This window comes from Mauremys reevesii, linkage group 14 (assembly GCF_016161935.1).
Source record: "Mauremys reevesii isolate NIE-2019 linkage group 14, ASM1616193v1, whole genome shotgun sequence".
In the NCBI taxonomy this organism is placed as follows: domain Eukaryota; kingdom Metazoa; phylum Chordata; order Testudines; family Geoemydidae; genus Mauremys; species Mauremys reevesii.
The window spans coordinates 34,492,384-34,514,990 of NC_052636.1; the positions used below are offsets into that span (position 1 = coordinate 34,492,384).

At 54.1% G+C, this 22,607-nt stretch overlaps 1 protein-coding gene across 1 annotated transcript in view; it reads left to right on the forward strand.

The window, feature by feature from the left end:
- LOC120381724 (zinc finger protein 850-like) overlaps positions 1-22,607 on the forward strand; it is a gene marked incomplete at its 5' end in the record, with an annotated part of 179,523 nt that overhangs the window by 74,526 nt on the left and 82,390 nt on the right. Inside the window, one exon of the mRNA XM_039499843.1 lies at positions 17,126-17,511. Coding sequence (XP_039355777.1) covers positions 17,126-17,511 — 386 coding nt within the window. The remainder of the gene's footprint in view (positions 1-17,125; positions 17,512-22,607) is intronic.

Genomic DNA, 22,607 nt, shown 5'->3' on the forward strand with positions numbered 1-22,607 from the left:
TCCACTTGCTAAACTCCCTCCCAACCTTCTGGGCTCCTGGAGCAGGGGACTGAGCCTGAGCCGAGGCGGACACTGCAGCGTTACAGCCCAAGCCGCATGACCCTGATTAACGTGACACGGGCCAGTCGTGGGTGTTTCATTGCACTGGAGACGTAGCCTAATGTTATGTCTGCACTGTGATTAACACACCCAGGGCACCTGTCGCAAAGCCGGGTCAGCTGACTCAGGGTTATGGGGCTTGGGCTGCAAGAGTATAAAATTACAGGGCAGACAGATGGTCTTGAGCCCAACCTCTGAGACCCCACGAGGGTGAGGTTTCAGACCCAGGCTTCAGTGTGAACACAAATATCTGCACCACAGTTTTTAGCCTCTGAGCTTTAGCTCCATGAGCCCACGTCAGATGGTCCAGGCCAGCCATGCTGCCATCTTTATCCCAGGAGAGATGGACTCTAAGGGTACATCTCCATTGCAATGTCAGCCCAGGTGTGGCACGCTGTGCTCAAAGCAGCACCCTGGAAGCCCCATATTCACCACTCTCCTATAATGATGATACGGTTTGTACAAAGTCTGCCTGGTGAGATATCATTTCAAAAGTCTTGGTCTGTTGAACATTACTATTGTGTTGGATTGTGTGTGTACCATTGGCTGGGAAGTTTTGCTCTGTGTGTGTGACTGAGATGAGGTTGGAAAATGCCCACTACCAGCCTTTCAGGTATGACAATGGAGGAGCCAGACTCGCTGCTGGCCCATTAAAGGGATCCACGCTCCCAAGGACTATCCCAGGAACCGTGTACAATGCAGACTTCTCCGAGATAGCACAGCAACAATGGGCACTGCTTGACTCACATCCTAGCAAAGGTTCTTCCTAGCCAGTTGGAAGAAACTATGAAAGGGGGGGTAGAGACATTATGAGTTGGCCTCTCTCCCCCACAACTCAACAGCTGGAAACACACCTGGATGACAAAATTGATTCAGAAATCAGAGGAGAATAGTAATAGTACATTCAAACGAAAGTCCCCAAACAGACTAGTAGTGGTTTTTCAGCAGAAAATTTTCAGTTTGGGGAATTTTGTTTTCTCAATCAGACTTTGCCAAGGGAAGCAGAGAGAAAATGGTTGAGTTGTCTCCTTCAGAACAGCTTGGCCTAGACACTGGCTCTGGTTCACTGTTGTGGCCTTGCTCAGGTTGGGGGTATTTTAATTATTTGGGGAGGTCCCAGGGTGTTTGGGGCAGATTATGAGGCTGTTCCCTTTTGAGATAAAAACTAAGAAATGCTGGACTAGAGAATTTTTTTAGAAATCTGGGATTTAGATATTTTATTTGAAGAAAGGGGGGAGGGGCAGCTGAGATTCTGAGAAGGTTTTTGTTTGCAAGAAGCAACATTGTTTGATCTGTCATTGTACCAAGGGGGGAGATGGTTGTCTGTAAAGGAGAACGAAGACTAAATGCAGCCCCTGAGGATGGGATTTGAACCCTACATGCAGAGCAGAATGGATTAACAGTCCATCACCTTAACCACTCGGCCACCTCATCTGAGCTGCTAAAACAGGGACAGGAGGAGAAATCTAAGGCCAGCAGAGATAGGGCCACTAAGGAGTTTCCCAATACTAAGCATAAGCAGCAGCTGAATGAGCTCCCCCGTCACATCTAGTGAGGAGCTGGGGGAAGACTTCAGGAACAGGCCGTGTTTGCATAGACACCCCTACTCTGCCTAGCTATGCAGCATGAGGGGGCCGCTTCCCCAAAATGACCAGTTTGGGATGGTGGTGGGTTGCATTGAGTGCAATGAAATGTTATTCTCCTCCCTGTACGGGTGAAGGGCAGCGGAACGTACCTTGGCCGTCCTGACGGTGGGGTGGGTGGGGGAGGAATCGCTTTCATTGGACTGCAGAGAAGTGATTGAGGACGTCATCCTAACCCAGTAGGCCCCAAACATTTCACACTGCGCCCTCGTATCCATGGCTGTGGCCCCTCGGAAGCCGCGGTCGAGAACTGGGGCTGGGAGTGGGGCCGTTGCTTGCTGGGGAGAGGGGTGCGGACAGGGGTAAGGGGGTCGAGGCTGGGCTAGGAGCCAGGGGCCCAGGCTGAGGATGGGATTGGGGAAGAGCTGGGACAGAGTGGGGCTCCCTCCCTGCCCTCCATGGGGGCTGGCTCAGGCCCTGAGGTGCCCCCATCAATCTTCCTCTGTGTCCCCCTAGGAGTCACACCCCACATTTTGGGGTCCGCTGCCCTAAACTGACCCCTAGTCACTAAGCAGGGGCTAGTGATGCTAAAGCCTAGGGACAGGGAGCTTTGCCAGAGTGGAGCCTGTAGGTCACATGCTGGGGGGCTGTGACGGGCACACAGGCTCCGTGCTCTGGAACAGCTCGGAGTCAAACCCAGGCAGGAGCCTCCTCAGTGTGACCCCCCCAGGGGACGCCCTCACTGGGGGAAGCCTCCTTGGCTTTAGCCCCTCCTGGGACTGACCTTGGACCTTTCAGCCCCCCTGTTCCACACCAGGAGCTTCCTGCAGTGAGTCCACCTGAATCGGACACCTGGGAAAGCCTCACCCCGAAGAGTCCTGCACCCCAACTTCCACAGTCCCCAGTGACTCTCAGCCAGCGCTGTACAACAGAAGGTTTGTTAGGGGTCTGGGATCCAGCCTGGGAAAGTTCTGTGTTCGCACAGGAAGCAGGAAGATTCAGCAACGTCCATCTTGGGGAGACCCCGAACTCAGAGCCTGGGCTCTCCCCTCGAGTCCCCAACCCAGCAGACTCCTTGCTCCCAACAGCCCAACTCAGCCAGGCCCTTTGCCCCTCGTCTGTCCTCTGTCCTGTTTCCCTGGCAACCTGCTCACCCGGCCTCCAGCTCGTTCTTTGTTCTCCGACTCCTCCCGGCCAGCTGGCCTCTTGCAGCAGGTGCGCCCCGGCCATCGGTTGCTAGGAGACAGAATTTGTGGCCATTGTCTGGGCCCAGGCAGCCAGACAGCAGCCACACCTGCCCTTTGGGGGTCTCTGCCAAGATTTAACCCCCTTGTCCCACCACTGAGATCCGTGGTCCCAAAACACTTCAGGGTCATGTCCCCCACCCCTGTCCATGCTCCCCCCGAGTCGTGGCTGGGAGTGGGGCCGCAGCTAAGGGGGAAAGGACACAGACAGGGGTAAGGGGGCTGAGGCAGGGGCCAGAGCTGGGGCTGGAGCCAAGAGTGGAGCTTGGTGGCTCCTCCTCCCCACCCCCATGGGGGCTGGCCCAGGCCCAGTTGCATCCCCCTGAATGTTACTCCATTCCCCTGAGCTAGAACCTGGGACTCCTTCCCCTTCCCCAGGCTGTGGGCGGGAGGCATTTCACAGAGCTCTCGGAGCTATAGCCCGTGGCTAAGGAGAGAGAAAAAGCCTCCTATCCCCCTCTGCTCTGGGGGCTGGGTTTACTCCTGAAGCCTCTGCCACCCACCTAGTGCCCTATGGCTCATCCCTGATCCTTGCTGCTGCTCCTTGCTATAGACTGTGAAAGGAGCGGAGGCAGCGCAGGAGCCTTCTGGGGACGCAGATCTGAGGCTTTGGGAAAGACACATTGTCTGAGACATCAGAGCTCTGCAAACCAGGCAGCCACCCCCTCAATCCGAGGCCTGTTCCAGCCCTGAGTCTGGGCTACTGCGATCCCTCCCCCAGAGCAGGGCGCCCACAGATTACAGCCTGGAAATAGGCGTGTGAGACTAACTCCTGTTCTCCCTGACAGGGCCTCCCCTAGACCAAGTGGCATCCCAGGCAAGAAGTGTCTTCAGTGCCCCCCCCCCATATGTTAAACCATTGAATACCTTATTTTTATTGCATTTGTAGCTCATTTCATGATTTCGATGCACAATCTGGATGCAGGATTTTCTCTATCATATAAGACAATAAATGTTCATGCTAGGATGTGTAAATCTGTATTTATTCATGCCGTATATAAGCAAATGAAAAAATAATTTCTTTTAAGCATATAGAAACTTTTAATTTTGACAGTAACTGAAATGTACTAACATCTAGAAATGGAACTGTCACCAGCACAGGGTGGGCTGGTATTAAATAGTGTTACAGTCGGAGACAGACAGCGTTAGGATGTTAACCCCAGCCCTTTGTTCAAAGGTCGCTTCTCTCGCCTTTCCCCCATGAACTGAAGCGCAGCATTCAAGAGATCAGAGACTAGTTGATGACGTTTCCAAGTGCTAAAATAGCAAGCGATGTCCGTCTTGCATTGGCCATTATTGACTGGAGCAATGGTTTATGGAGAATAAACTTCAAGGTGAGAAGCAGTAGCCCAAAAAGGCCCCTGCAGGTGCTGAAGTAGCTCAGTTGGGAGAGCATTAGACTGAAGATCTAAAGGTCCCAGGTTTCAGCAGGCTGCTTCATCCCTCTTCCTGCAGCAGTGGGCTCTTTCCTGGAAGCCCAGCACTGCCTTTACTCAATGCAAGTCCCTCATTTTGGGCTTCACTGCAGGAAAAGGCAGCATTGGCTTTGCACTCAGTTGGCCCACGGACGTTTCTTTCTTCTCTTGCTGCTTCTCAGCAAGGGGAAGAAAAAGCTCCCCTTCAAGCTAGAGTCACAAGGGTGATGTAAGGACGGCTTCCTGATCCCTGGCTCCAGTCCTCTGCTCTTCCAGCTGACCCATCAAAGAGCTGCTGCCAGTTTCTCCAGGTTCGCCCATCAGTGTGTGCCAGGGTGAGCACCACCAAAGTGCAGGGAATTTGAGGGCGGGGCAGGGCAGTGCACTGTAATGGAGTTTCTGTAGTGTAGTGGTTCTCACATTTGCCTAACCTGCATCAAGCCGGCTAGGCAGAACTGACACCAACTTGTCTGGGGTGTTTCCCAGAAGCAAAGCACAAGTTTGAAATACAGGCAGCATAGAACCAATATTCATAACGTCAACTACAAAAATGATACACATCTAGAGAGAGCATCATTATTAACCAATCAGAACCTCTCCATAGACCCCCCTACACAACAACCTTTATACAATATTGGCTGCAAATATAGAACAGTGGTTGCAATGGTGATCTATACAGTTACAGTTTATGTCAATAACGTCACAGGAGGTGACACGGCATCAGTGAGACTGATACTGGAATACTGCCTCCAGTTTTGGTGTCCTCGTTTGAAAAAGATGTTGTGAAATTAGAGTTTGGGACAGCAAAGATCCACCAAATGTTCTGAGGGCTGGAGAAGATTGAAAGGTGACTTCATTGAAGTGTTGAAGTGTCTTAATGGAGAGAAAAGACTGGGTATTAAAGGGCTCTTGAATCAGGCAGAGAAAGGCATAACAAGACCCAGTGGCTGGAAGGTGAAAAGAGACAAATTCATATTACAACTAAGGCACAAATATTCAACAGTGAGGATGATTCACCACAGGAACAAGCTACCAAGGGAAGTGGTGGATTCTCCATCTCTTGATGTCATTTCATGAAGACTAGATGCCTTTCCATAATGTGTTTGCCCCAAAAGTAGCTATGGTGTCCTACAGGAGGCCTGTGATATGCAGGGGGTCAGATTAGATGCTCTAATGGTCTCTTCTGGCCATACAGATGACTAATTTCTGAAAATCTGAGTGTAGCTTTGGGAGCAGCGTCTGATGTTTCCCTGTCTAGCCGGCTTGCTGCCTAGAACGAACGCTCCTTGAGTGGGGTGATCCACAGGGAGTAGCTCAAACCTCCAAAGTGCCTGGCCAGGGGCAGGACATTGGCACAGCAAGGGAGGGGTGTGGCAGTGACATCACAAAGGCCTTTTGCAGGACCTCAGACTATTGGTCCAAGGTGGTGGGGAGGTGGTCACAGAGAGATGCTGACATCAGCCAGGCAGGACAGGGGCGAGGGGCCAGGGAAACCTCAGAGACCCCTGTGGCTTTGCTTCAGCAAGTCTCCTTCTCCAGGTCTCTCTCTGAGGACTGAGAGAGTATTCGGGTTCACGGATGTGAGCACCAGGAGGAACCTCTTTCGAGTTTTCTCCTTCCCCTTTAGTGATTTTACTGGAAAACAGCCGTCCCTGTTTACAAGGTAAGAGCCTCCTGGAAGTTTGAAACCTGTTCAGTCTGATCCAGCTGGTGACAGCTGAATTCTAGGCATGGAAAACACAAGCTTAAGGAGGCAGAATTTTATTCCGCACCTGGGATTTTGTCCCTTAGAATCACTGGGGACATTAGGGTTTGTCCTTTGTGTTTCACCTTTTCCTCCCTGTCTCCCTCCTTTCTCTTCATCTCTTCCTTCTTTTGTCCTTTCTCCTATTCCCCTCCCACTACCGTGTGTGTGTGTGTTGTGGGAGAGGGCTCTGCAACTCCACTGTCGGGCTCCACCCAAAAATGTGGGGCTGAAATAGTGCTCGGGCAGTGATCCCCACCAGTGACCTGGGCCATCCTTTGGTCTCTCTGGTGAGAACCCTCAGCCTCCCGTCCTCAGTCTCTACCCTGATTGGCTGAGCAGGGGGTTACTGACAGGGAGGAGACTCAGGTCCTTGTTCTCTTTTAAGACCAAGGAAATAAGTCAGAACCAGTTCTATGTTTGATGAATTTTGCTGCTTCTCTGCATTAATGGTCTCTGAGCCGTTCATGATTCTCTCTAACATTGCAGTTCTCCTCAAATACTTGCTGAATAATTCCTGTGCACTGTTGTTGGTCTGGAGCTCATCTGAGAGCACTTTATTCAGGTCATTTAATGTCTGAAATTCAAGATCCGATGGTTAGTCTGAAAATCAGGGCTCTTGGGTTCTATTCCCAACTCTGCCACTGGCTGGCTGTGTGACCTCAGACAAGTCAATTCTCCTTTCTCAGCCTTAGCTTCTCCCTCTTTCGAGTAGGGATAATAATGATCCGCTCCTACCTACCTCAACGTGCGTGGAGGCAGGGCCGGCTCTAGATTTTTTGCCGTCCCAAGCAAAAAAATTGTTTGGCTTCCCCCCCCCCCCCCCCGGGCTCCCCTGCACCTCCCTGCCACCCCAGCCTGGGCTCTCCCACACACATACCCCTGCTCTCTTCTTCCACCCCAGCCCTGGGTCACTGGTAACTTGCTCCCATGTGGGTCATTCAGCAGGGATTTTGGATGTGCACAGAACACAGACAGGACTGGTTCCCATATGGTTACAGAGCTGCAGTAAAGTGGAACAATTTTCAGCTTGTGTGATTGGAGGAGATCTGGATGCATATTGTAAGACTGTCCTCCATACATGAGGAAAAGTTGAGGTGCCTTTATTATTCTTTTGTTCCACTCTTTGTTTCTATGGGGAATTTGCCAATGCAATATCACTGTCTTCCATTTTAAACAAATAAAACAAAAACAAACAAAAAGGCAATGGCTGTTGAAAATAGCAATTCCAGTCCTAATAACCCCTGGGAAGCATTTCTTGCTCAATTTTATCCTACTTTTTCTACAGCAAATGACAGTGGATCAGTATATTTGATTTGGAAGAAAACAGCTGCCCAAACTGAGCTGGAGCACTCCTGAATGTTGAGGTATTCAAATCTTGAAGGCAGGTGCTAGATTCCCTTTCTGAACATTAGCTAAACCTGGAAAGGAAAAGTCAATTCCTGCTTCCATGGTTCAGGAGTGGAAATCCTCCTACGTGCCTGGTGCTGTATCTAGAGCTGCCCAGGTCCAGCAGAGCCTCCCCTCCCTCACTTTTCATTTTAACTTCTGGTGGGATCCACGTACCTCCCTTGCCAGGCTTCAGCTAGAGAGGGGCCCTGTCCATTTAGTCCCCCCAATTCCTTCTTTGGGGGCTGCCAGGTGAGGTCACACCAGTATCCCTCAGCCGGTCTGGGGATGTCTTCTGAAGGGGATGTCTGGGGCAAAGCTTTCTAGTCCAAAACGTCAGTGGCTGGAGGGGGGCACCATTTTCAGTAGTTTAATTTTTGGTATTGCACTGATTGACTCCTGGGTCTCTGAATGAGGCTTTACACTTGGGGTGGTGAGAGGGCAAATGGGGAGCAGGTGGGAGCAGGTGGGTGAGTGGCAGGTGGGCACAGAGGTGAGCAGTGAGCCAGCAGGGGCTCTAGGGGCAGGCAGGGGTTTCTGGCAGGGGAGGAGGAGGTGAAAGGAGGGAGTGGTGGGGGGGGGACTGACTAGCAGGAGAGGCAGCAGGCCAGCAGGGGGCTAGGGGGTGAAGAGGGGTGTGACAGTGAGATCTGGTCACCCTATGGGGGCCATTTCTTCTCCCTCCCCCCAAACCTTCCTTTTTGGCCCACAGCTGTTTCAGGGGGTGGGGCGGTGCTGGGGAAGGAGGCCCCTGAGCCTCTGCTGCCCAACTTCTTCTGACTCCATTTGGACCACACCTGCCCCCCCGCAAAAAACCCACCTTTCCACAGAGCCCTTCTGTCCCTGCCCCCGGAGTCTGCTTTCACACCCTGGGCCCATCTCCTCTCTTCATCCCTCCCGCCCCAGGTGAGCAAAGATGGAGGCAACTTCAGCCACTGGAGCCAGCCCCAGCGAGCGCTGCAGCCTGCCCTGGGGGTGTTTGCAGACACAGGAAGGGAGCAGCTGGGGGTGGGGGGTGCTGGGAAGTAGGAGGCAGGAGAACAAATCCCAGAGGGGGCAGCTCCTGGGGCAGGGCTCTGGCACAGCCAGGGGCAGGGCAGCTCCTGGGGGCGGGCTCTGGCACAGCCCGGGGCAGGGCAGCTCCTGGGGCAGGGCTCTGGCACAGCCAGGGGCAGGGCAGCTCCTGGGGCAGGGCTCTGGCACATTGTGACGCAGGAGCCCGGGCTCAGCAGCTGCTCCCTGGTGGCCACGTGCTGCCAGCAGCGCTGGAGCCGCCCGGGCCGGAGAGCCGCTGTTCTCAGCTGCAGCAGGAGCTGCCCCCGGCCCCGCTGGGCTCAGGTGGGGACAGAGCCTGGGGCCCGGGGCTCCCCTGGGTGCGGCTGGCGGGGCGGGAGGGGAGAGGCCGGAGCTGCAGGCGGGGAAGGGCGGGGGGGCAGGCGGCGGGTTGATCGGTCTCTGGGCACCAGGGGCGCCCCAGGGCAGAGTGTGTGTGAGTGTCCCGGGCCCAGGCGTGCGCATGAGGGCCCGGCACCCCAATGCCCTGAGCCCGGCTGGGAGGCTGCTCCCCCCGTGGGGGCTCCGGGGGGAGGAGGCTGCGGCAGCTGCAGGCGGGTGCTCGGCCCCCCCGGGAATGACCCGCTGCCGGCAGCTTGTGGCGCCTCCTCCGCGGAGCTTTTCCCCGGGGGCGGCCTGGGCGCAGCTGCGATCAGCTGTTTGCGGGGCAGGCTCCGCTCCGCTGCTCCCCCGGGGTCAGTGGGGCAGGGCCAGCAGCTCCAGCCCGAGAAGCTGGAGCAGTTGGGAGGGTTGCGGGGCACGGGAAGGGGCTGGGGCAGCTGGGGCAGGGCAGCCGCGGGAGCCCCAGGAACAGGGCAGTGACCCGGCTCCCAGCCCAGGGCAGGGCGCTAGGGAGGGGACGGGAGAGGGTGTGAGGAGAAATTAGAGGGGGGGGCAGGTTCCCAGATCTCTGACCCCCCCCCCCCCCCGGGCACACTCACTGCAGCGTCCCTGCCCAGGGTCACTTCCCTGTGAGCGAGGTGAGGAGCAGAGAGGAAGAACCGGCCCCGGACTCTCCCTGTTCCCCCTTTGGCAGGAGTGCGCTGCCCTGGGGGCAGGGTCAGGGGGACCCCCCCCCAAGGGGGCTCCTTTGGGTCTGGTCTGGTCCAGGGTTTGATTCACACCCTGGTGCTGGGAGGGCTTCAAAATGTCTTGGTTGGTTCCTGCTGCTGGGGGGAGCACATGGGGGAAAGGAGGGCCAGGGCCAGGTCTTTGCTGCACTGTGGGGACTGAGCATGTTCCCAGCCTGGCAGAATCTACAATCTCTGTCCCCAGGGAAAGGGCCTGGGGGAATCGTGATGTGAAATGAACTCAAGCCTGTTCTGAAACCTCCACAACTGCCCTTCTCGCCCTGCCAGGCTGCAGAATGACGCCCACCTCTCGCTCCAGCTCGTCCCAGCCTCCCATGGGACAGGAGAAATGGCTGCAGTGGAGCCAGCTCAGGTAGGGGTTATTGGGGGGTTGCTGGTGGGTTCCTGCTGGAGGGGGAGGGGCAGGAAATACTGAAGAGGTGGCAACTTCTGGGAGTTAGGTCTGGAGGGCAGGGAATACCCTGGGTGAGGATAGGGAGTGGGGACACAGTGTGACAAACCTGCTGGGACTTGTTAACATGGGCCTAGATCCTTGGAACAAACACTTGGGTGTTGGGGAGAAAATTCCTAATTTGTGAAACAGGAAACAGACCAAGCAACTCCTGGGCAGGGCTGGGAAAACTGACCAGATTTCCAGTGCTGACCCCTCAGCCTGCTAGCCAGGGGCTGGTGTGACATGGAAAGGGGGCACCCAGCAGGGAGGTGTAGGGAAGATGTCCCGGCCCCTCACATCCAGCTGCTGGCAGTGGGGAGGGTGTTGGGTTCTCTACCATGGGGCTGTGCCTGGACCCTACTGGGGGCTCCATCTCCTGTATCAGCCTCTGGCTAGTAGGTCTGTGGTGGATCTGCTGGGAGAGACAAGGGGCTCTCACTTCGTCCTCTCACCCAGATGTCTCCTGGCTGCTCTCAGCAGTATGGGGATAGGACTCTGCTGACTCTCTCAGAGCTTCCATTTGATTGGCTCCTTTCCTCCATGAATAGTGGGGCTGTGAGTGGGGCAGCAGGTACTGAGTGTTGGGCTCTTGCTCTTTCAGGGGCCGGTGACCTTCGAGGAGGTGGCTGTGTATTTCACCAGGAAGAGGGCTCTGCTGGACCCGCTCAGAGAGCCCTCTACAGGGAGGTCATGCAGGACAACTGTGAGAATGTGACCTCGCTGGGTAAGGGTTCCTGTTCCTTCGGTTTTTAGAAGGAGAAATGCAGAGTTAAGGTTCATGCCAGTCCCCCAGTGCCACCTCTGCTCTGCCCTGTTTCAGCATCACCCCGACATGCCAGAGACACCCACACTAGCCCTCTCCCCTCCCCTGTTACAGAGCGCTCTGGGAACAGAGCAGTGCAGCAGAATGTCTAACATGTTCTTCTCTTTGCTAAGATAATATTCGGGTTTAACTCCATCATAGCAAACAGAAGCTTCCTCCCCCTGGCCTGCTGTCCAGTACCGAACCTCCTGCACACAGGCCAGCTGAGACTTGCACAGTGTTACTACCCCATTGCCCTCAACCTGAGTTTTCCGTTTGAGTCACTGCCTTCCCTTACCCCTCACTAAGCCCCACAGGTCCACTCAGACATACGCCCCCAGGGTGCTGACAACCCCCATGGCAAGAACACACCCTTAGGCATCTTTGCTGACAAAGCCTACAACACTCAGCACGGAAATGAGGCAGAATTGCCCCCCAAGTTTCACATGCACCTCTCTGCATAGCACAGGCACAGTTCTGCCCAGCTGCTGCAACCAATCCCTCCATCAGCCAGTCTCAGCTACAGCTGGCCCAGTGCACACAGCTGGAGGCATGCGGATAGATGCTGGGATTCCCACCTGTGAGCACAGCACAGACAATGTCTTAGTCTTAGTCTTGCCTCGGATCGATTATAGGTTCATAAATTTTAAGGCCAGATGTGACTATTAGGTCATCTACTCTGACGTCCTTTATACCACAGACCATAGAATTCATCCCGTTACTGCTGCATTGAGCTGAATACCTGAGTCCCTGTGGCAGTTGGTTAACCTTTGCACGGCCCACACAGAACCATTCTCACTGGTTCTGGCCAGCTGCAGGGTTAAGGGTTGGGGGAAAGTTTACATTAACTTTTCACTTCCTGGTCTGCAGAGGTTTAAGTTTACTCACCGTCCATATGGTGCAAGGCAGGAGACAGCACTGGGCAACCTTAACGCTGCATTAATGTAGCTTATGAGCATTTAGTTTCCTGTTTTACAAAATGGATGCTTTTGCCGCTATAGCTGTGTCTGTAATTGAGCTTTGGCCAGCAGAGCCATGTTGGATGGTGTGCGTGTGTGCGCATGCGTGTGGGCACTTTTTCACAGCCTTAAACAATAGAGCTGGACTGGCAAAGCTTTTCAGAGCTACCTAAGACCTACCTAACTAGTTCCTCGACAGACACCTGACACGACCCCTTTGGGTGAACAAATATGCGTGTACCTGGTCTGTGGGATCCCAGTAAAACATTAGGCACCCTGTGCCCTCTGCCAGGTGGCATCAAGAGGTCCATGATGAGTCGCATCCTTCTCCTCCTCCAGTCGCTGCATTAGAGTGTCTTTAGAATGAGTCGGCTGACCCCGTTCAGCCTTCTGTTTGGGTTCCACGGGCTCTGTCCTCGGGCCTCTTCTTTTCTTCCTCTGCACCTTATTTCTGGGTAATCTCATCCGCACACACACATTCAGCTACCATCTCTGTGCTCCTAACTCCCAGTTCTGCCTCTCTGCTCCTGGCCTGTCTCCTTCTGTCGCAACTGAAATCTCAGCCCCTCTCTCTCTGTGTCATCGCCTCACTGATGTCCAGCCATCAGCTAAAGATCAACAGCTGAAGCAAAGCTCTTCATATTTCCCCCAAGCCCTCCCCCCACCCTCTTTCTCTACCGCAGACAGCACCATTGTGCTGCCTGTCACTCAGGCCCATAACTGTGCAATACCTTTGGCACGGAGCTCCCTCTGGGGCCTCCTATCCAGGGTGTGCCTACACATGGCATTTTCTTTTTGCATAACATCCTTAACAATTGGCCTTTCCTATCCATCCGCACAGCTACAGCTCTTAGTCATCCTCTCCTGTCTCAGTTACTCCAACATCCTTTTCTCTGACCTCACCTTGCGCATCTCCATTCAGAAGGGAAAAGCGCCCTCCTGGTCCTCGAACATGACTTATGAGGGAAGGTTGAAAGAACTGAGCATGTTTAATTTTGAGAAAAGAGTGAGTGGGGAACTGAGAACAGTCTTCAAATATGTCAAGGGTTGTTATAAGAGAGCAGTGATTAACTGTTCGTCACGTCCACTGAAGGTAGGAGGAGAAGTAATTGGCTTGATCTGCTGCAAGGGAGCTTGAGGGTGGGTAATACCAAAACCTTTCCAGCGATAAGGATAGGGGAGTGCTGGAATGGATTACAAAGAGAGGTTGTGGAATTCTTGTCCCAGGAGGGTTTTAAGAACAGGTCAGACAAACTTCTGGCATATTTACACCTGATCCTGCATGGGCGATGGGAATGGAGTAGATGACTTCTTGAGGTCCCTTCAGCCTATATTAGAAGATTTTAGGATTCATTGCCTTAGCCCTTTGCTTTGATCATGTCTCCTGGTGGAGAATTCAGACCTCTTTTGTGGATCGGCTGCAGGTACAAATTTTGTTCCTAGAACCTGAAAATCTGCAGATATCCATGGGCCATTTGCGGATCGCAGATCGGATGCGGATATAAATTTTGTATCCATGCAGGGCTCTACCTGTCTGTCTTCTGTCTATACCTACAACTTAAATCTATTGCACACAGTGACTACATATGAAATAACATATGAGATCACAATAACAATGATCAATGAATGATAAAACAAACTAATTGTCTACATGAACAAAGGAGACTATTCATTTTCCATACCAACCTGCAAGAGACGCAGTCTCTCTTATCTGCATGTTCTTTGGATCTTCAATTTGTCCCTCCTGAAGTCACATGGCCTGATTCTTATTTCTAACATTCTCCTTTGGCAGTAGAATTGGTCTGTGGCTCTTGAACTACACCATCTAATTTGCCAGCTTTCTCCACACACAGTGTTTTTATGCTCCTTCCCTTTATACCTGACTCACTAGGTTCCCTAATGCCGCAGGATGTGCTTTCCTGACATCTAATGCTGCTGAGATCCTGCCTTCAGTGATATCCCTGCCCTTCCAGGTCCTTACTCCACTGAACCCCCCAGCCCATGCTTCCTGTTCCCAGCTTCGCCTGGACTCTCTCTTTGGCTCTGGACCTGTCTGTCAGCAGAAGCAGTGCCAGGGAGACTTGCCCTCTGTCTGGAGTTTTCACTTTCTGGGAAATGCAGTTCCAGTCTCTGTTTTTTAGGAGCCTCTTTGATAATGAGTGTCTGGCTGTGTGTGTTCCCAGCAACGATGGGGATAGTTAAATCCCTCCTAAGCAGAGTGTTCTGCACCTTTGAGCACCTGGGGAGCTGGCCCTGTGATTTTATTGTTTAAAATGGACTGGGGTTAAACTAATAGAATGTTTTTTATGATGATAAATGACCTATGAATTCCCCTGAGCTCCTTTGTTTTCTTTCCCTTGAGCAGGGTTTCCAGTTTCCCAACCCTCTGTGATCTTCCAGCTGGAAGGAGGGGAAGAGCCGTGGGTCCTGGATCTCCCTTGTTCAGTGGAAAGCGAGATCCTGGAAAGTCCCTGCACAGGTGAGGAAACATTAAACCAACCCAGAAACTGTAAGTGCCTGAGAGAACCCGCTGGGATTCCCCACACAGACTCTGTGAGCTCAGGACAGTCCCCAGCAGATCTCACTCCGGGCTTCCTACAGATGATGATTGACACCTTGGCTGGAGCTCCCTCCCTTCCTACTGAGTGTTTGGATGGGATGTGGACAGGGCTGGCCTTGGGGAAATGGCACCCGGGGCGAACTTGCATTTTGGTGCCCCTGGCTCCCATGGGCTCCCTAGGCAACCCACGTTCCCCTCCCCCCAACCTCTGCACTGTGTCCCTTTGCCCCAAATGCCTGCTCCCCCTCCTGTACCCCTAATCCCTACACCCCTTCATTCCTAACCTCTGCCCCCTCATGCACCCCAACACCTGCCCCTCCTGAGCCCCAAACCTGCACTGTGCCCCTTCACCCCAGCCCTTGCACTCCACTCCTGTGCAATCATTAATGGTCTGGAGGATGGCGTGGACTGCACTGTCAGCAAGTTTGCAGATGGCGCTAAACTGGGAGGAGTGGTTGATACACTGGAGGTAGTGATAGTATACAGAGGACCTAGACAAATTAGAGGATTGGGCCAAAAGAAACCTGATGAGGTTCAACAAGGACAAGTGCAGAGTTCAGCACTTAGGACAGAAGAATCCCATTCACTGTTACAGACTAGGGACCGAATGGCTAGGAAGCAGTTCTGCAGGAAAGGACCTAGGGGTTACAGTGGATGAGAAGCTATGGGTTAACAGTGTGCCCTTGTTGCCAAGAAGGCTAACGGCATTTTGGGCTGTATAAATAGGGGCATAGCCAGCGGATCGAGAGACGTGATCGTTCCCCTCTATTCAACATTGGTGAGGCCTCATTTGGAGTACTGTGTCAGTTTTGGGCCCCACGCTACAAGAAGGATGTGGAAAAATTGGAAAGAGTCCAGCAGAGGGCAACAAAAATGATTAGGGGCTGGAGCACATGACTTATGAGGAGAGGCTGAGGAACTGGGATTGTTTAGTCTGCAGAAGAGAAGACTGAGGGGGATTTGATCGCTGCTTTCAACTGCCTAAGGAGGTTCCAAAGAGGATGGATCTAGACTGTTCTCAGTGGTAGCAGATGACAGAACAAGGAGTAATGACCTCAAGTTGCCATGGGGAGGACTAGGTTGGATACTAGTAAAAACTGTTTCACTAGGAGGGTGGTGAAGCACTGGAATGGGTTCCCTAGGGAGGTGGAGTCTCCTTCCTTAGAGGTTTTTAAGGTCAGGCTTGACAAAGCCCTGGCTGGGATGATTTAGTTGGGAATTGGTCCTACTTTGAGCAGGAGGGTGGACTAGATACATCCTGAGGTCCCTTCAACCCTGATATTTTATGGTTCTATGCAGCCCTTCACTGCTACCCCTGCACCACTCTCTTGTGCCCTCAACCCCTGCACTGTGCCCCCTTTGCCTCTAACTTGGCATCCCCTTCTGCACCCAAGTGGGAACCTGACCTGGATGCACAAAGCAGCTGGCATTGCTGCTCGCTCCCCACTGGACTGCTGCTCCCCGCCCCACACAGCCCTGGGGCTGGGAGAGAACAGGAGCGACGTCAGGGCTTCCTGCACCCAGGTCACTTTCCCTGCAGGCTGCGTAAGGGAGGGCAGAGAGCAGCTGCTCCTGATGTCTCAGCACAGCCCAGGTGGGAAGTGACCTGGATGCAGGGAGCCCTGGTGTGTGTGTGTGAAGGTAGTATGTGCCTGAGTGAGTGGCGCTGTCTCTTTAAGAAAGTTCTCAGGGTCAGGAGCCTGAACTAGGCTTGTTCAGACACAAGCAGCTGCCGGCAGCTCCAGCCCCAGAGAGGCAGCAGCACACGCAGATTTCCCCTGTCCCGTCACCAGCTCAGTGGAAGCCAGGTACCCGGGTGGGGAGGATCACCCCCATCAATCAGCACCTCCCCTGCAGAGCAGTCAGGAGGATGCTCCCAGTCGAGGTGGGCAGGGCGACTCCGGGGTGAGCGGGGTTGGGGACAGGAACAGCAGCAGCTGCACACGTGGAGCAGGGCGGAGAGGGGCCCCTCTGCTCCGGAGCAGTCACCTGACTCTGACGGCTGGTCATCCAATTTCCCCCTGCAGCTCAGGTCTATCCCACTCCCCACGCAGCTGCTTATCTGCCTCCTGTGCGCTTTCATCAGCCCAGCGAGCCTCTCGGCAGCAGGTCAGGTGGGAATCAAACCCTGCCCGGCACCCCTTGGGTGGGGCACCCGTACAGCCCCTAAAGGCTGGTCCTGGGTGGGGAGCAAATTGATCCCCTCCACTGTCCCCTGTAGGGAAGAGTTAGGGAGTTGAGTCCCTGATTTTTATTTTCTGTCTCTCCAGCACTTACTTGGGTTTTGTTCTCTGCCTTTCCATCCCCAATTCTGAGATTTCTCCTCTCTTCTAGCAGGTGATGGAGTGGTGAGGGAGGCGAGGAGCAGAATCCTCACCAGGAAGATGCTGAGCTCGCCGAGCGCATGGGGAATTACTGCGAAGAGCCAAAGGGGAGTGTGTCCAGCTCCGTGAGCAGGGAAAAGCTGGTGAAAGTTACCCCAGACCAGAGAGAGCAGAAACCACTCAGAGGAGAAGTGGATGAACCCATTGATTGTCAGGAACTCACAGGGACCTCAAAACTACATCCCAGCAGAAAATCCTCACAGAAAAGCGAGAGAATACATGTAGTGAGTGTGGGAAAAACTTCCATTACCGCTCAGCCCTTATTCGACATGAGATAATCCACACGGAAGAGATACCCTACGAATGCTGTGAGTGTGGGAAAAGCTTCAATCATACCTCAGCCCTTAGTAGGCATCAGCGAATACACAGAGGAGAAAGACCCTATGAATGCTGTGAGTGCGGGAAAAGCTTCACTCAGAGATATACCCTTAACTCCCATCAGAGAATCCACACAGAAGAGCGACCCTACGAATGCTGCAAGTGCAGGAAAAGCTTCACTCAGAGATCAGCCCTTATCTCTCATCAGACAACTCACACGGGAGAGAAACCCTACGAATGTTGCGAGTGTGGAAAAAGCTTCTCTCGGAGCTCAAACCTTACTGTGCATCAGAGGATCCACACAGGAGAGAGACCTTATGCATGCCGTGAGTGCAGGAAAAGTTTCACTCACCTCTTCTCTCTTATCTCTCACCAGAGAGTCCACACTGGAGAGAGACCATATGAATGCTGCGAGTGTGGGAAAAGCTTTTCCCATAGTTCAGGCCTTTCTAAACATCAGAGAATCCGTAAAGGAGATAAACTTCATAAAACCTTCTCTAGAGCTGTCAGGAGATTTTTCTTTAATTCTATTGACAGTAGTGAGTGTTAAGGCTGTTTGCATCTTTTGCACACTGTAGTTCCTCAGCTCCCATACATGAGTTGCCCACTTTTGAAGCTCCCCGTCTTTGGGCTGGATCCTGTGGTCCTTTGTATCAACTCCATTGTCCTGTGAGTCATTGGGCGTGTCCTTTCTACCAGGAATGTCATCACCCCAGGTGGGGAGATGGGGTGTCTTCAACCAGCTACGTTGAGATAAAATCTACCTGGGTCTCATCACTGTGGTTGTCATGGAGTTAGCTAGCTTGAGTTCACTTTCCTGATGTAAAAGAGAACTATTCTTGCACTAAAGACATGGGCCATGGATAGTCCGTGGAGTTATCTTGCACATTTCCTCCTGTCTGAGCTAACCATCATCACATTTCCTTTTCTAAAACAAACCTGGAGATTCACATTTATACTCCTCCTCCCAGTGCAAAGTTAGTGTTAGAGACGTCAAGTTCCTCTTTGAGAGACATTGTCTCATTCCCAGTTGTTCTCACATTACCCTGGATTGTGCAGAACAGCAGTTATTTGTTGACTTTTTCTCATTTAAAATATATTTAAATATGAAGAAGAGCTGGGCAGTGTCAGAAATAAAGGGTCATTTTAGGCTCTGTGACACTGGAAGGAGATGGGGCGACTCAGACATTTCATCCTTCCCATCACCCCAGAACTGTTACCTTGTGCTGAGCCATGCACAGTTCACCTTCGTATTCCTTCCCTTCCCAGCGTGTCTGGTGGGGTCATGTTCTTGGCTGTCCATGCTTGGGAATGGTGCTTGTACACGTCTTGATCCTAAATCAGAGTCAGTCTGGCAGGAGATGAAAGTGTCAGACTTGGAAGAGGATTTCAAATGGATCCTAAGCACCGTTCAAATCCCCTTTTCCCTCAATGTGCAAAGCTGCTTCTGGGAAGGTCGGCTGTTTTTCTCCCGTTATGAAGGTGCTAAAACTCCTGTAAATAACACTAATGAGAGAGGTATCAGAGGGGTAGCCGTGTTAGTCTGGATCTGTAAAAGCAGCAAAGAATCCTGTGGCACCTTATAGACTATCAGACTTTTGGAGCATGAGCTTTCGTGGGTGAATACCGGCAAATCGGATGCATGAAGCGCTGGGTGAAGCAGGTTTCTGTGGATCATGGGAGAATCTCTCATCCTGATTCTGAGACATCAGATGTAACCTAGTCTGGAACTTCACTTTAAATTAAATTGAAAGTGTCTTCTACCTCTCTGTGATATAGGTTTTCTATCTAATAACTGCATATTAGTTTTGTTTGACAAAATGTAGCTCAGATTTTTAGGAAATTTCAGACAAATTACCATTTTTTTAACTTCAGGTTTGTTTTCCATATCCCTGCATCATGACATGGAGAAAATTCAAATGAATACTCTCTCAGTCCTTAAAAGTGCCTGGCCAGGGGCAGGACATTAGCCCAGCAAGGGAGGGGTGCGGCAGTGACATCACAAAGGCCTTTTGCAGGACCTCAGACTATTGGTCCAAGGTGGTGGGGAGGTGGTGACCTCACAGAGAGATGCTGACATCAGCCAGGCAGGACAGGGGCGAGGGCCAGGGAAACCTCAGAGACCCTGTGGCTTTGCTGCAGCAAGTCTCCTTCTCCAGGTCTCTCTTTGAGGACTGAGAGAATATTCAGGTTCATAGGCGTGGCGCCAGGAGGAACCTCTTTCAAGTTTTCTCCTTCCTCTTAGTTCTAGGCAGCAAGCCGGTGTAACAACAGAAACAGCTCCTGCTCCAGATTTGCTACTTGGGCTGCACTGAGCATGCACCCGAGCAGACATGCCCAGTAATCTCTGCTGTTGCCACTGCCCTCACTTCTACTTACGATTTGCTGCCTCCTCTTCGGAGGGTTAAAAACACCAAGGGCAAATCGCAGTGGGGCTGCCAAGGTCAAGCGGGGCAGAAATTTACTGGCCGGGGATCAAGCTGCTGCAGGTAGCGGCAGGAGGGCTGAAGGGAAAAATCGGGGTGGGGTTAGGCTGGGAGGGGAGACGCTGCCAGACCCTGTGCGGACAAAACCCCGTTTAGGGAGGGTGAGAAACGGGCCTCAGGACAGGCTACCTGCTGGTCTCCCAAATCTGGGGTTGGGGTTGTGGGGGCACCGGCTGTCTCAGTTCTGCAGCGTCAGCCCGGGAGGTGGAGGGTGGGTTCCCGGGGCTCCAGGCACGGCCTCCCCCGGTCGAGCTCCTGACCCCTGGCGCCGCTCGGTCTGTCCCAGCGCTGCGGGGCGGCCCCTGCTCGGCCTGGAGCCAGTGCAGGACACACCGGCCAGACCCCCGACTCTGCCTCCCGCCCTGGGACTGTGGGAAAGTGTCTGTGTGAAACCCCGCAGCTCCTTCCCCTGGTACAGCGCCGGGCTGCTCAACTCCCAGGCCCACGTGTCTGCACCCCATCCCTGCCCCAGCTCAGAGCCTGCCCCCTCACTCAACCGCCCCATAGCCTGCACCCTCCCACCCCCAACTCCCCTCCCGAGGCCTGCATGTCCGCACCCCCTGCACCCCATCCCTGCCCAGCCCAGAGCCTGCACCCCTCACTCAACCTCCCCATAGCCTGCAACCCTCCCGCCCGCAACTCCCGCCCAGAGCCTGCACCAAACAGGGCCGGATTAACCTTTTGTGGGCGGTGCTAAACATGTTGTGTAGGCCCCCATGGGGAAATGGGAGCAGAGGGCAGAGTCCTCAGAGCGAGGGGCTGGCTGGGGGCAATGGGAGATGGTCATGGCACGGCAGGGACAGCCCCCTCCACCCAGCCCAGTACAAGGGCCCTGTTTACAAACCGGGAGCTGCCAGACCCACGCTGTCCAGCCCAGCCCTGCACTGCCATCGTGCTTCTTCCCCTGGGGGGCAGGCCCATGCTGCACCATGCTACCCCCTGCCCAACACCCCTCTGGCTCCTCGCCCAGCGCCTTGCCACCCAGAGACCCCCACAAACCCCTGCCCGGCCCCCTCCGACTCCCTACGCCCAGTGCACCATCCAAGACCCCACAAACCTCCTGCCGGCGCCCCTCCGGCTCCCCTACGCCCAGCGCCACCACCCAGAGACCCCACAAACCCCTGCCCAGCACCCTCCGGCTCCTAGGCGCCGCACCACCCAGAGACCCCACCAACCCCTGCCCAGCACCTCCGGCTCCCTCGCCCAGCACGCACCACCCAGACCCCCACCACCCCTGCCGGCACCTCGGCTCCCTCGCCCAGCGCGCACCACCCAGAGACCCCACAAACCCCCTGCCCAGCACCCTCCGGCTCCCTACGCCCAGCGCGCACCACCCAGAACCCCCACAAACCCCTGCCCGGCACCCCTCCAGCTCCCTCGCCCAGCGCCGCACCGCCAGAGACCCCACAAACCCCTGCCCAGCACCCCCCCGGCTCCCTCCGCCCCGCCCCGCCCCACCCAGAGACCCCACAAACCCCTGCCCGGCACCCTCCGACTCCCCTCGCCGGCGCCGCACCACCCAGAGACCCCACAGACCCCTGCCCAGCACCTCAACTCCCCTCGCCCAGCGCCACACCACCCAGAGACCCCACAAACCCCCTGCCCAGCACCCTCCGGCTCCCCTACGCCGGCGCCGCACCACCCAGAGACCCCACAAACCCTGCCCAGCACCCCACCATCCAGGACCCCACCAACCCCTGCCCAGCACCCCCTCTGACTCCCTACGCCCAGCGCGCACCACCCAGAGACCCCCAAAACCCCTGCCCGGCACCCCTCCGACTCCCCTCGCCCAGCGCCGCACCACCCAGAGACCCCACAAACCCCTGCCCGGCCCCCTCTGACTCCCTACGCCCAGTGCACCATCCAGAGACCCCACGACCTGCCCAGTGCCCTCCCAGATCACTCCCCACCCTCTCAGAACCCTCCACAGATCCCTCACTGACCAGTGCCCCCACCACCACAACTGCACAGACCCCACACTTCCCAGCGCCCACACACACACAGATCTCCTCCACTGGCAGCCCCAACACACAATCTCCCCACCCCCAGTGCACCCCCAGACCCACTAGAGACCTACTCTCACACCCCTAACCCCAGCCACAGTAGCCGGCCCTGATGGGAGGGTGACTGTGTCTCCCAGGCTGAGATGGCAGCGCAGCCAGGCTAGTCCTGGGGCAGGAGAACTCCGGCCCCTTGGGAGTGGTGGAAGCAGCCAGGCTGGAGCAGGAGCAAAGCCCTACCGGGCCAGGCTCCTCAGGACCCAGCTGAGCCTCCCCTCCCCACTGTCCCCTGTGAGTGGCTGAGACTGGCCCAGCCTCTGCACCAGTCCCAGGTGGCTCTTCCCCGGGGAGGCAGGTGGGACCCCACAGGTCCCAGGCAGTGGAGACAGCTCAGAGCTGGAGCAGTGCTGAGGAGCGCAGGGCAGATCCCTGAGACAATGACTCCCGAGATCCCCACCCAGCCACACTCCACACCCATCGGCCCCGTGACCAGCGACCTGCTGAGCCCGCATGAGTGGCCCCAGCTGCTAGGTGAGGAGCCCTCTGCAGCAGTGGCATAGCCGAGGTTCTAACACCAGGGGAGCAAACCGTAAAACGAGGCACCACCCAACATATCAAATTACCTAATTACATACTTTTAAATTTGTTATACATATTTATTTTGTACTTAAAATAAAACCAAGAATGATCCAGCCACAGAAGGATTTGCACAGCCAGCATTTTGCAGGAGAACTTTAGATTATACTTAGATATACTTTTGATTCTAGAAACTAAACGACCAGAATCTGGTAGCTTATAATTGTCACAGGTTTAAAAAAATACGGCCATTTTTTCCAGTTACTAATTTCATTTTAAAATCAATCAATTAAATGCACTTTGTTATAATGAATCATAATACTAAAAGTCACCAAAAGGCATAACAAATACAAGTTTTATGAGAATTGGTGAGCAAAGATCTCATAGCTCTTCAGGGTTGGACAAAGCAGTAGTTTCCCTTAAAGTAGCTTTATTCATGGGTTTTAAAAGCAGAAGACATCTCTACGACAC